Source organism: Lactuca virosa, chromosome 4, assembly GCF_052849685.1.
Source record: "Lactuca virosa cultivar CGN04683 chromosome 4, Lactuca_virosa_CGN04683_v6, whole genome shotgun sequence".
NCBI classification, from domain to species: domain Eukaryota; kingdom Viridiplantae; phylum Streptophyta; class Magnoliopsida; order Asterales; family Asteraceae; genus Lactuca; species Lactuca virosa.
Window position 1 is genome coordinate 71,846,399 of NC_136429.1, and position 14,009 is coordinate 71,860,407.

At 38.6% G+C, this 14,009-nt stretch overlaps 1 protein-coding gene across 2 annotated transcripts; it reads left to right on the forward strand.

Moving 5' to 3' along the window:
• The first annotated feature begins 9,779 nt into the window (after positions 1-9,779).
• Positions 9,780-13,527, forward strand: LOC145105380 (TMV resistance protein N-like). Of its 2 annotated transcripts, XM_079042499.1 has the most exons (5): positions 9,780-10,417; positions 10,651-11,743; positions 11,840-12,145; positions 12,225-12,307; positions 12,433-12,564. In XM_079042499.1, the coding sequence occupies exons 1-5, from the start codon at positions 9,939-9,941 to the stop codon at positions 12,446-12,448; spliced, it is 1,977 nt and encodes a 658-aa protein (XP_078898625.1). In that variant the 5' UTR covers positions 9,780-9,938; the 3' UTR covers positions 12,449-12,564. The 2 variants fall into 2 exon arrangements, with proteins under 2 accessions (XP_078898625.1, XP_078898624.1); XM_079042498.1 differs by having other exon boundaries at positions 9,782-10,417; positions 12,225-13,527.
• The last annotated feature ends 482 nt before the right edge of the window (positions 13,528-14,009 follow it).

Consider the following 14,009-nt stretch of genomic DNA (forward strand, 5'->3'; position numbering starts at 1 on the left):
TTAAAGGCCCAAAACAGATTAAGGCCCAACTGCTACTGCGTACGCCCAGCATACCATCTTGGTACGCGCAGCGTACTGAGGTTTTGGGGGCTACGCGCCACGTACAACTGGCTACGCCCAGTGTACACCCAGTTTAAGCACTTTCTCCATTAAGTTCTTAATGCTTGGTTTCCTCACGACCAAAAGTCAGATCTATGTCTGTTAAAACGTCCTAAGGCATAAAGTTGCTAACTTTATGCCCTTGCATGCCTCAAAATCGTCCAACACTTCCATTAAGACCTTTTCAAGGTTCTTAATCCATGCATGAGGCTTAAACATGATGGGTTTGAGCCATAAGAACTTTCCTATGTGCACATGCAAACCCTAATGCTTGGATCTAGGTTTCTCTAATTGAACATGCAATGTTTCCAAGGCTTACAATGCTAGATCTAGAGATAACAATTGAAACATAACACATGAAATCAGATCTAGAAGAATACCTTAAGTTGCTTGCTTGAATCTTCTTGTTCTTGGAGCTTAGAGTCACAAATGTCACTCCTCTAATGGCTTACAAACACCAACTAGCAAGAGGATGATTTGGAGAGAGAGGAGAGATGAGAAAATCGGCTCCAGGGTTTCTTTCTTACAAGAGTGGCCGATTTCCCTCACCCATAGGGTCTATTTATACTATGAGCTACTAGGGTTACATCCTTAACCCTAATTGAATAACTTAGGCCCTAAGCAATCCAAGGATCCTTCTAGATATGAGGTTTGGACGAATTTAAGATATCCTAACCCTAAAATTCGGCCACCCTAATATCCATAAGGATTCATTGCCCAAAAACACAACTATCACACATTTGACAGTTTAAGCCCCTTTATTCAATTAACCTCTTTTAGTCACCAAATTAATTCCTAATTAATTTATGACTAATATTAATAAAATAATATTATTATTCCTTTAATATATTATTCTTATAACATATTAATATAATAATATCTCTTCTCTCTATATAAATCAACCTGTCAAGTTGCTATGGTGAAGGCAACCCAAAAGGACCATGCACAACCGGGTCAAGTACTTACCAAATATAGTTACGGGCTTAGACACTAATCCAACAGTCTCCCACTTGGATAAGTCTAGTAACTATAAATGCAAACACAATCCGATTAGCAATCGTAGCTCTCAAAGACGCTGTCAAACTCTGATCTTATCAATATCCTGTCCTTCAGATAAGAGATCGTATAATCCTTTGTTCTAGATATCGTGCGGACAATTACATGGAACATGGTCATACTTATTGTCCTACAATTGGTTTCTCGATCTCAGATTCATTTGACATAGAACTTAATTGAACACATCAATTCAGTCCTGACCGGGCCCGGCACATAAGTCAAATCAAATCATCGAGGGGCCCTGATATCGCTTTTACCCTCTTAGGATAAAAGGAACAGATAAACTTCGACTTATATGCATCTACTATCCACTAATCAAATCACACACAACAATGCGTTTTATAACATCAAGTTACTGATGTGTTTGCGCATTATCAATGCATAACCAATTAACAAACAATAAACCATATATCTAGGTTTTAAGACCATATGATATTACCATCTTGCGATCACTCGTGATAAATTCCATGAAGTGATTCCAGCAAGTGTGGGTTTATTCCAATGCTCAAATCAAGTTCATAAGCACTCATGAACGTTGTAGCAAACCTTTGCTATGTTTAATACACTTTAGACAATCTACACACCAATTCATGACAGTCTTCATTCATATCTACTTCCAACATATGAACGACTGTGGACCATTCGAATAATTCGATTATTATCAAATAACTTAATTATTCAGGAAGTCAAAACATGCAAAATGAAACAATGGGTAAAATATTAACATAAGACAGTAACATTACTAATAAATAATACTCCTTTATTTAATCATCAAATGTTAATAACAACTTATATATTACATGTTTCCAAACTATCTAATCTAAACTAATATCGTCCTTTAGCCCAATGCTCCTAGCGTGCTGCAAATGCTTAACCCTGCTCAGTCCCTTCGTAAGCGGATCTGCTGGGTTATCTTCTGACGATACCCTCTTCACTACGAGGAGTCCTTCTTCCACCCGATGTTGAATAAAGTGATATTTTATGTCGATATGTCGAGATCTACCGTGATCTCTTGGTTCCTTGGTTAAGGCAACCGCTCCTTCATTACCACAGAAAATCTCCATAGGCTCCTTTATGGCTGGCACAACTCCAAGGTCTCTAATGAAGTTTTTCAACCATATAGCCTCCTTTGATGCTTCACTTGCTGCAATGTACTCTGATTCACACGTTGAATCAGCTACAGTTTCCTGCTTGGAACTCTTCCAAGTTACTGCTCCTACATTGAGGGTAAAGACCCAGCCCGACTGCGAACGATAGTTGTCCCTGTCGGTCTGAAAACTGGCGTCGCTGTACCCTCGCACCTTTAAGTCATCACTCCCACCGAGTACTAGAAACCATTCCTTGGTCCTCCGAAGGCACTTAAGAATGTTCTTGACTACGATCCATTGCGCTCTGCCAGGGTTCCCTTGATATCTGCTGACCATGCTCAAAGCGAAGGCCACATCAGGGCGAGTGCAAGTCATAGCGTACATGATCGAGCCGACTGCGAAAGCGTAAGGTACTCGGCTCATTTCTGCTATCTCGACCTCAGTACTCGGACTCTGAGTCTTACTCAACTTGGCATTATTTTGGATTGGTAACTCCCCTTTCATTGAATTCTCCATACTAAAATGTTTTAGTACCTTGTCTAAGTAAGTGTTCTGACTAAGTCCTATTAGTCTCTTACTTCTGTCTCTCACTATCCTTATTCCCAGAATATAGGAAGCCTCCCCGAGGTCCTTCATAGCGAAGCACTTCCCGAGCCAGGACTTAACATCCTGTAATGTCGGGATGTCATTTCCTATGAGTAGTATGTCATCGACATACAATACAAGGAAGCTTAGTACACTCCCACTGGCTTTGACATATACACAAGACTCATCTTCGCTTCGCAAAAAACCAAACTCTTTGACCTTCTCGTCGAAACAAAGATTCCATCTGCGAGATGCTTGCTTAAGTCCATAAATAGACTTCTCAAGCTTACACACTCTACTGGGATGCTTCTCATTGACAAAACCCTCTGGCTGAGCCATGTAAACATCCTCAGCCAACTTCCCATTAAGGAAAGCGGTTTTGACGTCCATTTGCCATATTTCATAGTCATGAAATGCAGCAATGGCCAGCATCACCCTGATAGACTTTATCTTCGCAACTGGTGAGAAGGTTTCGTCGTAGTCAACTCTAGGAGTTTGAGTGAAACCCTTCGCAACCAATCGCGCCTTATAAGTGTGCACGTTTCCATCCACGTCAGTCTTCTTCTTGAAGATCCACTTGCACCCGACCGTCTTACGACCTGGTACATTGTCAACCAAATTCCAAACTTGGTTGTCATACATGGATTGGATCTCGCTATCCATAGCCTCTTTCCACTTTGCAGACTCTGGGCCTGCCATGGCTTCCTTATAGCTGTTAGGTTCGTCCATATTCACTAGTGTACTATCACTAATGAACGTATCCCCTTCCATATAGCTGTTAGGCCAGTGTTAGAGGTTCCTTCATCGCTCGATTCTTGAAGCTCTTCAAGATCGATCTGCCTCCCACTGTCTCCTTGGCTTATGAGTTCTCGTTCTAGGAAAACCCCTCTCCTCGCAACGAAGACAACAATGTCACTCGGTCTGTAGAAGAGATATCCAAAGGATTTATGTGGGTAGCCGATGAAAATACATCGCTCACTATGAGGTTCGAGCTTGTCGTGAGTTTCCCGTCTTACGAAAACCTCGCAACCTCAAACCTTGATATGTGCTAACGAGGGAGCCTTCTCTGTCGATATCTCGTGAGGTGTTTTGGCAACCTTCTTCGTAGGTACTAAGTTAAGGATATGGGCAACAGTCTCTAAGGCATACCCCCAGAATGAGATAGGTAGTGAAGCACGACTCATTATGGAACGAACCATGTCTAGCAAGGTTCGATTACGCCTCTCAGCTACACCATTCAATTGTGGTGTCCTAAGTGGCGTCAATTGTGAAACTATTCCACATTCCTTGAGGTAGTCGTGGAATTCAATACTTAGGTACTCTCCACCTCGATCAGATCGAAGCATCTTGATTTTCCTGCCCAATTGATTCTCCACTTCTTGTTTAAACTCTTTGAACTTTTCAAAGGTTTCTGACTTGTGCTTGATCAAGTAGATATACCCATATCTGCTATAATCATCTGTGAAAGTCACATAGAAGCGACTTGCGTCCCTTGTGGTGGATCTAAAGGGTCCACATACATCTGTATGTATGAGATCCAATAAACCCTCACCCCTCACACAAGCGCCAGTGAAGGGTGACTTGGTCATCTTTCCAAGTAAACACGACTCGCATACGTCATCGTCCCTAAGGTCGAATGACTCCAAGACTCCATCCTTTTGGAGTTGGGCTATGCGTTTCTTGTTAATATGGCCAAGGCGACAATGCCACAAGCATGCTTTGTCCATACTATTGGAAGAATCCACACATAATACATCATTTCCTAAGTTGTCTACAACCATCACAGTTTCATATATTCCATTACAAGGCAATGCTTCAACATATAGAACATTGTTAAAATAAGCATAAATAGAACCCTTTTCATTATCAAATGAATATCTAAAGCCTTGTTTATATAAACCATGAAATGAAATGATGTTTCTAGCCATATCTGGCGAATAGCAACAATTATTCAAATTCAAATCTAAACCATTACTAAGCACTAAGGAATAAACTCCAATCTTGGTCACAGGCGACGATCTTCTGTTTCCCATGATCAGATTCATCCTTCCACGCCCCACATCCCTATTTCTTCTTAGTCCCTGCAAATCAGAACATATGTGAAAACCATATCCTGTATCAAGAACCCAAGAAGTAGCATGTGACAAACTATTAGATTTAATTGTGTAAATACCTACGAAAGATGGCTTGATCTTTCCATCCTTGATGGCCTGCAGATATTCTGGGCAGCTTCTCTTCCAATGCCCTATCTTGTGGCAGTGGTGGCACTCTGCCTCCTTGGGGTTTGAGTTGGGTTTAGCATAACCAACTTTAGTTCCACTAGAAGAGGTGCCATCTTGAGACTTTCCCTTGTGGTGGATCCTTGAGGAGGCCTTCCTCTTCTTACCCTTCCCTTGCCTTATTGCTAAGACAGGGGCAGCAGCTGGAGTGGGAGGTGATGCAACAGATTTATCCTTGAGGTTGCTCTCAGCAGTCCTCAACAAGCCCTGAAGCTTGCTCAAAGATACTTCTTCCTTACTCATGTGATAGGTCATGTGGAACTGGCTATAGCAGGAAGGCAATGAGTGAAGGATAATGTCAATTGCTAGCTCCTCATCGAAGTTCACATTCAACTTCAGCAGGCGATCAACATATCTCTGCATCTTTTGCAGATGGGCAGTAAGAGACTCTCCATTTCCCATTTTGGTAGTGATCATCGAAGTGATGATCTCATACCTTTCTTGCCTGGCGCTCTGGTGGTAGCGTTCCAGCAGATCCTGATGCATCTCGTAGGGGTGCTTGTCCTCATAGGACTTTTGAAGTTCAGCAGTCATAGCCGCGAGCATGATGCAATGGACTTTCGTGGCATCACGCTCGTGGGCCTCGTAGGCCGCGATCTCATCGGCAGTAGCAGTTTTAATGTCCATCTCCTTAAGCTTCTCGTCGAGGACATACTCTTTGTCCTCGTAGTGAGTGACCATGCGAATGTTGCGGATCCAATTACTGAAATTGGTCCCATCGAAGATCACTTTCCCACACAAATTCATGAGTGAGAATGAACCAGAGGAGTTTGACCCAGAAGTGATGTTGTTTGCGTTCGACATCTGAAATGGGAAAAGAACAAAGTTTGATTAGAAATGAATTTCCCAAATTAATCACCCAAATAAAAAATTAGGGCTAGGAACCAACAACATTATTTACTAATTAGAAGAGGGATGCCGTAATCTAATAACTAAATAATTTGAAGGCAAGTGAATGTCGATTCACTAATTCTCCACCATGAAAAACGAAAAGAAATTAGGTTTTAAATGTATTGAAAACTCCTAGATCTTTTGAGATACATTGAACTTTTCAATGGCATGTTTAAATCTCGATATGCCCCTCTCGTTTGTGACTGGGATGCCGAGGATCACAAAGTGGGTGTGAATAACCATGCAAATATACATGGTGCCCTCATTGTTACAGTTACCTATTCAATGTGCTGGTAAACCACACACGCTCCATTGAACTATAACAAACAATGAGTCACCCTTTGCCACCTTTGCTTAGAACCCAATTAATGTGCCGGTTAACCACACGCGCTCCATTAACGTCTTAGCAAGGGTACAAAGTGTAATTTCATGGAATTGCATCAATTCACTTTTTGCCTAAAGTAACTAAGATTGGGAATTTTGTAAAAACATTTAGTTACTTAATATAGATTCATTATACTTTTAATGAGGAAAGGTTTGCCCGATCCTACCCGTTCGGCTAACGACCCTCCACCAATCAAGGAAGCGGTGGGTGAGAATGGACACCCATTAAACGGCCATTTTATAGGTCATAACCTTATACCCCCCTTATAGATTGGCTTCGTGAATGAGGCCTACTAACGGTAAGACTAGCATTTAAGTTATACATATATATATTAATCTTATAATATTATAAGTATAGGGTTGAATTTTAAAACTTGTAAAATTCTAGGGTTTGAAATTTAAATTATTCAAATTAAACTTTTAATCACAAAACTTAAATTTCAAAACTTGAGGGCAAGTTTTGAACTTTTCAAAACATAAAGGACCAAATAGCAAATAATATAAATCAACTAATTAATTTAATGATTATCTAAATTTGTCCTAGTCAATATTACTTGCAAGACAATTTACCAATTTAATTCAAATAATTTATTATAATCATATAAGGAAATTATTATTCAATCAAATGGCAATTATCTTTTGTTTGGTCAAGGATATACTCAAATATATGATAAAATTCGGATTTTAATGACCCAAAACAATTAAGGACTTATCCTCAAGCAAAACAGCAAGAAATCCCGAAATCTACTCTAACTGATGCTTGAACTCGCCGAGTTCCATTATGAACTCGTCGAGTTTGGGGCTACTCGCCGAGTCCACTATGGGACTCGTCGAGTTCATCAGTCAGGGGCACAAAAAACGATTTTTCCATGCAAAAAGCAATCAACCAAAGCATCAATTCAATAGAAATCAATCAAGGCTCTGATACCACTGATGGGTTTGAGCCATAAGAACTTTCCTATGTGCACATGCAAACCCTAATGCTTGGATCTAGGTTTCTCTAATTGAACATGCAATGTTTCCAAGGCTTACAATGCTAGATCTAGAGATAACAATTGAAACATAACACATGAAATCAGATCTAGAAGAATACCTTAAGTTGCTTGCTTGAATCTTCTTGTTCTTGGAGCTTAGAGTCACAATTGGCACTCCTCTAATGGCTTACAAACACCAACTAGCAAGAGGATGATTTGGAGAGAGAGGAAAGCTGAGAAAATTGGCTCCAGGGTTTCTTTCTTACAAGAGTGGCCGATTTCCCTCACCCATAGGGTCTATTTATACTATGAGCTACTAGGGTTACATCCTTAACCCTAATTGAATAACTTAGGCCCTAAGCAATCCAAGGATCCTTCTAGATATGAGGCTTGGACGAATTTAAGATATCCTAACCCTAAAATTCAGCCACCCTAATATCCATAAGGATTCATAGCCCAAAAATACAACTATCACACATTTGACAGTTTAAGCCCCTTTATTCAATTAACCTCTTTTAGTCACCAAATTAATTCCTAATTAATTTATGACTAATATTAATAAAATAATATTATTATTCCTTTAATATATTATTCTTATAACATATTAATATAATAATATCTCTTCTCTCTATATAAATCAACCTGTCAAGTTGCTATGGTGAAGGCAACCCAAAAGGACCATGCACAACCGGGTCAAGTACTTACCAAATATAGTTACGGGCTTAGACACTAATCCAACAAAACATCCATCAAGATCCCATCTTTTATGCTTCTAAATGACCAAGGGACCTCAGATATGCCATCCTCATCTTATGGAGTTGCTTAACTCATCAAGAGAGGTCCAAAACCAACCAAATAGGCAAAACTAGAAAACCCTAGCTAGATCTAAGGATTTAGATGGAAAGGTGCAAGCTTTTTACCTCCAGAAGCTTTGTAAGATGAGTTTGATGCAGGATCTTGAAGCACCTATACGATCTAAGCTTGCTTGACCACTTCTTCTTCTTGCAATGAACACAAAAAGGTCACAAATGCACTCTTTTAAGCTCAAGAATGATCTCACAAGGTTCTCTGGGGTACAAGGACACTCTAAGGCTATGGAGGCTCTCTGGGGTTAAGTCCAAGGGACTTAAGATCGTTTAAATAGGCCTCATGTCCGAAGATTAGGGTTTTGGCTCTCTGACGCATACGCCCAGCGTACCCTTACGTACGCCCAGCGTACGTGAGGCTTCTCCGCGATCGATCATGCAGAGTACGCTAAGCGTACACCTAGGTACGCCCAGCATACTCGAGGGGCCAAATATTGTCATAAATGAAATCTTGAGGGTTTCCAAGACATACCAGATCAAGGTGTTACATGAACGAATTTTTTAGGTTTTTCTCACGACATTTTATGTGGGACAATCATTAATGAGTTGTTTGGGGCTTTTGATGCTTATGTCCATCATGATCTCAACTACATGGTAGCTTAGGTCATGTGTTCTGAACGTGATAACTTCTTCATACGATCTCGAATTTTAACGATCTTTATATTCATGCGTTCGTAGTTTAGTTTACCACAACTTTCGTTTAGATTACTCCCATTAAAAGTAATATATTTTTACTTACGATCTTTATATCCATACGTTTTTTATGAATGCATGTATGGATGTTTTTTTTTATAAAATCGTAAGTAAAAATATATTACATTTTAACAGGGGTAATCTTAGCGAAAGTTGTAGTAGACTCTAAAAACGAACACGTGGATATAAAGATCGTTATAATTTGATATCGTATGAAGAAGTTACGACGTTCAGAACATGAGACCTAAGCCAAACGACAAGACCTACGCAACCAAGCGGTCGAGATCGCGATGGACATAAACATTAACAGTCCCAAACACCTCATCAACGATTGTCCCACATAAGATGTCGTGAGAAAAACCTAAAGAAATCATTCATAAATACTGAATAAGTACAAAAACAAAAAAGACTTATTTTAAAACAAAAAAAATCTTAAGGACTAAATGTGTACAAAAATATTAATGACTAAATGTGTACAAAATGAGAAATAGATTACCCAATTAAGTCATTTTTCCCGGTAAACTTGAAGTAATCGGTCATAAGGACTGAATGTGTATAGTTTAAGAAGTTGAAGGGGTAAATGTAAACGAAAAAAAAGTCAGTGACCAAATATATACAAATTAAAAAATATATTACCCTTTTAAGTCATTATCCCATCATTTAAATGCTTAAATGCAAAAGAAAAGAGAATGACCAAATGCAAAATTTTAACAAACACAAGGAGGATTTCAATAATTTTTTTTTTCTTATTATAATTTGAAAAGAGAATGACCAAATGAAAAATTTCAACAAACACAAGGAGGATTTCAATAATTTTTTTTTTCTTATTATAATTTGGTGAGGCATTTGAAACCTCTTAGAAAGTTCGTTGATGTGTACTTTATATCATTCTTATCCCAAAGGGAATATTGAGATCGGATTGTCTGCAGGTTCACATCCGATCCCTAGTTTCTTTGCAATTATTGCGTAAAATTCCTCATAATAAAGATTCAATATATGTAAGATTTATCAAGAAAACCTTCAATGGCGTCTTCCGCCTCATCATCATCCGTTCAGAAGATCTTTAAGTATCATGTGTTCTTAAGCTTTAGTGGTGAAGACACGCGTAAGACGTTTGTTGATCATCTTTACGCTTCTCTTACACGACAAGGTATTCACACCTTCAAGGATAGCGAGGAACTCGAGAAAGGAAAAAAGGTCGATGAGCTCTTTAAAGCCATCGAAGAGTCAAAGCTCTTTATCATTGTTTTCTCCAAAAACTATGCATCTTCGTCTTGGTGCTTGAAGGAGGTTGCGAAGATCATGGAGTGCCAGGATTCGATCGAACAGATAGCTTACCCACTCTTTTATGATGTGGAGCCCACAGACGTACGCGGACAAAGTGGGCCAGTTGGAGCAGCCTTCGCCAAACATAACACCAGCGAACAGGCTGGGAAATGGAAAGAGGCTCTGAAAGAAGCAGGCAATCTGGTAGGATGGGATCTGAAAGAGATTGCTAATGGGTAATTCCTTTATCATATCTCTGCATTACTAGTCTTTCATTTGGGTATTTCTAACATAGGTTCATCTTGGCATGTATGTTGTATTGTCAAATTCTAATTTAAAGCTGAGTCAGATAGATGAAACATGAAATATGCGTATGCTGTTAGTATGTGAATTTGGTTGTTTGTAGACCTGAAACTCATTGGTTATGTGGGCTGTTGAGCAAGCTACTTGAATCTTCTTTAATCTACAGGCATGAAGCTGAAGCCATCGATCAAATTGTTGGAGAAGTTTCACTCAAGTTACGTGCCATACGTTTGAGCAATGATGAAAATCTAATAGGCATGGAATCCCGAATGCGAGATCTGGAGTCGTCTTTAGAGATTGGCTTGAACAATGATGTCATCATGATCGGGATAAAGGGGATGGGGGGCATTGGAAAGACAACTTTGGCCAAAGCTATTTTTGATAAAGTATCTTTCCAATTTGAAGGTATAAGCTTTGTTGAGAACGTGAGGGAAGCTTCAAAAACACCACGGGGTTTACTGTCATTGCAACAACAAGTCCTTTCAGATGTATTAAAAGATGGAAACAAGCATAATTCTCATGATGGAAAATTTATGATGGAAACAAGGCTGCGCTTTAAAAAAGTGCTTCTTGTTCTAGACGATGTGGATCGTAAAGAGCAGCTTGAGGAGTTAGCTGGTGCTTTGAATTGGTTTAAGGACGGAAGTAGAATTATCATTACAACAAGAGACAAGCAAGTGCTGAAAGCACACTCAGTGAATAGGATTTATGATGTCAACTTATTGTCAAAGGAGGAAGCAATTAGCCTCTTCAATAGGTATGCATTTGGGAGATATGCTCCAATGCAAAGGTATGAAGAGCTGTCACTAAAAGTTGTACATTATGCTGCTGGTCTTCCTTTAACTATCAAAGTTTTGGGTTCTTCTCTGCGTGGTAAAGAAGAGCTTGAATGGGTAGATGCACTAAAAAGGCTAGAAAAGATTCCGTGTCAAGAAACTCTAAAAAAATTGGAAATAAGCTATACCAGCCTAGAGGATGATCACAAGGAAATATTTCTAGATGTTGCATGTTTCATGAAGGGGTTGCAGAAAGAGGATGCAATTAGAATACTTGAAAGCTGTGGATTACATGCTATATATGGTTTATCAGTTCTTGAACAAAAATCCCTCATAACTATTTCAAATCAGCGTTTGGCTATGCATGATAGCATAGAAGAATTGGGCAGGAATTTAGTTCAACGAACTCACCCCCGCAAGCCCAACAAACACAGCCGACTGTGGGATCGCGAGGAAATTGAAGTCTTATTATATGAGGATATGGTAAGTATCAAATTTACTTGCAACATGGAAAAAACGAACACATTTTCATTAGTTATAACACTGGTTTCATTGTGACGACTTAATTTTGGATTACAGGGTACTAAAGCAACAACATGCATACGACTCGAGCAGGTGGAACTGCGTCCTGAAATCGTTATGAAAGGCCTTCGAAACCTGAAGAAACTTAGAGTTCTTCTGGTTTCTGAGAGAGAAAATGAGTGTTCTCCTAGTGATTGGAAGTTTGATCAAGCTAAACAATACTTTTCAAATGCATTACAGTTTCTAAGTTGGGAGGGTTACCCTCTTCGGTCTTTACCCCAAACATTTAGAGCAAATAATCTTGTTGGACTTGAATTGCCTAGAAGCAGGATCACAAACCTTTGGGAAAGCGGAGATGAAAAGGTACAATGGTTACTTTACATCTATTTGTTAGTACATACAGCAATAGTCATCTTGCATTTCTTCTTTTTGCATATGATAGGTACTTAAGAAGCTGAGGTTCCTCGACCTTAGTTATTCAAAATTGAGGACCCTAGACCTTGGGCTGACTTGTAATCTCGAGAGGTTAGATCTTAAAGGATGTCATGATTTGAAAGAACTTCATGTGCCCGATGGATGTCTAGGAAAGCTCGTCTATTTAAACTTAATTGGTTGTTCAAAGTTTAAAAAATCTTTTTTGATTGTGAAAGGGTTGGAATCGCTTAAGCTTCTTTCTTTATCTAAGTTAGAGCTGACTGTGGAGCTACATGAATCCCAAAGGTACTCCCACGACAATTTGCCAAAGCTTCGGTTTACATGTATCTATTCTGAAGAAGATCCCTTACCGATCGGAAATGGTCAGAAGTCTGTTTATCTTGATCTTCAGCCTCGCAAAAAACTTGAGTGTCTTTCTGGAAGCATTTGTGGTTTACAACACCTAAGGCACCTTACATTGAAGGGCTGTATTCCAGAGGTACCCAATGACCTTGACCGGTTAGAATACTTAGCGAAGCTCAATTTGTTGTCCACAGACATTAAATGTCTTCCAGATAACATATGTTTATTGAAACATCTGAGATCTTTCAAACTTGAATCTTGTCTGCTTCTTGAAGAGTTACCCAAGGATCTTGGCCAATTAGAATGTTTGGAGAAGCTAAGTTTGTTGTCTACAGGCATTAGACGTCTTCCAGATAGCATATGTATGTTGAAATGTTTGAGATCTCTCAAAGTTAAATCTTGTTTGCTTCTTGAGGAGGTGCCCGAGGCGCTTGGCCAATTAGTATGCTTAGAGAAGCTAAACTTGTTTTCTTCACGTATTAGGAGTCTTCCAGGTAGCATTTGTATGCTGAAACATCTGAAATCTCTAGATCTTGAATCTTGTGGACTCCTTGAGAAGTTACCCGAGGATCTTGGGCAATTAGAATGTTTAGAGAAGCTGATCCTAAAAAAGTGTGCGTCATTAGAAGATATTCCAAATAGCATCTGTAAGATGAAACGTTTGAGATGTTTCCATCTCCCCTTTTGTAATCAGGTGGAGAAATCACTGAGGAACTTGGAAGTTTAGAGTTTTTAAAAGACTTGCATATAAAGTGTACAGGAATAAGCTGAAAGTGAAACCTTCTGCCAATACACAAGCTGCGAGTAACACACGGGTTCCAAGTTTGGACAAAATTAAGGAGATCACTCACACAGAACCATCTTAAGAGGCATTTATAATAAATTGTCTTGTATTAAAGACCGTTGGCCATTCATGGATCAGTTTGAAGTTTTAAAGATTAGAGCAGTCCATTTCTACTCTTTATTTATTTATTTATTTATTTATTTTGCTTCACATTTTGCAATTATAATCATTTTTTATTGAAATTTAAGCCTATGGTAGCTCAATCGCCATTTGTGTTAACATAAGGATTCAAGTTGAAACAGAGACATCCAAAATTGAGAGTTCAATGAGAGGAGTTTTTGACGGTAATAGGGTAGTTGAAAAAAATATTTACCATTTTAGTGTACTTTCAATAATATTTACTAAAATGGTATTTTTCTCATTTTTTTTTACTTTTTAGTTTTCTTTTCAGTTTTTTTATTTTAAATATCTTTTTTTCCCTTTTATTCTACTTTTTATTGTTTTTTTATATATATATTTTTTAAATGACAGCTTTTATTTTAGTTTTTTTAGCTATTTTTACTGTTTTTCTAAATAACAGTTTTCTTAATTTTTTTTTTCTGTTTTTTTAAATATCCGTTTTTCTTATACAACCTTTACATCATCAAATTTTTGCCATCAAAAATT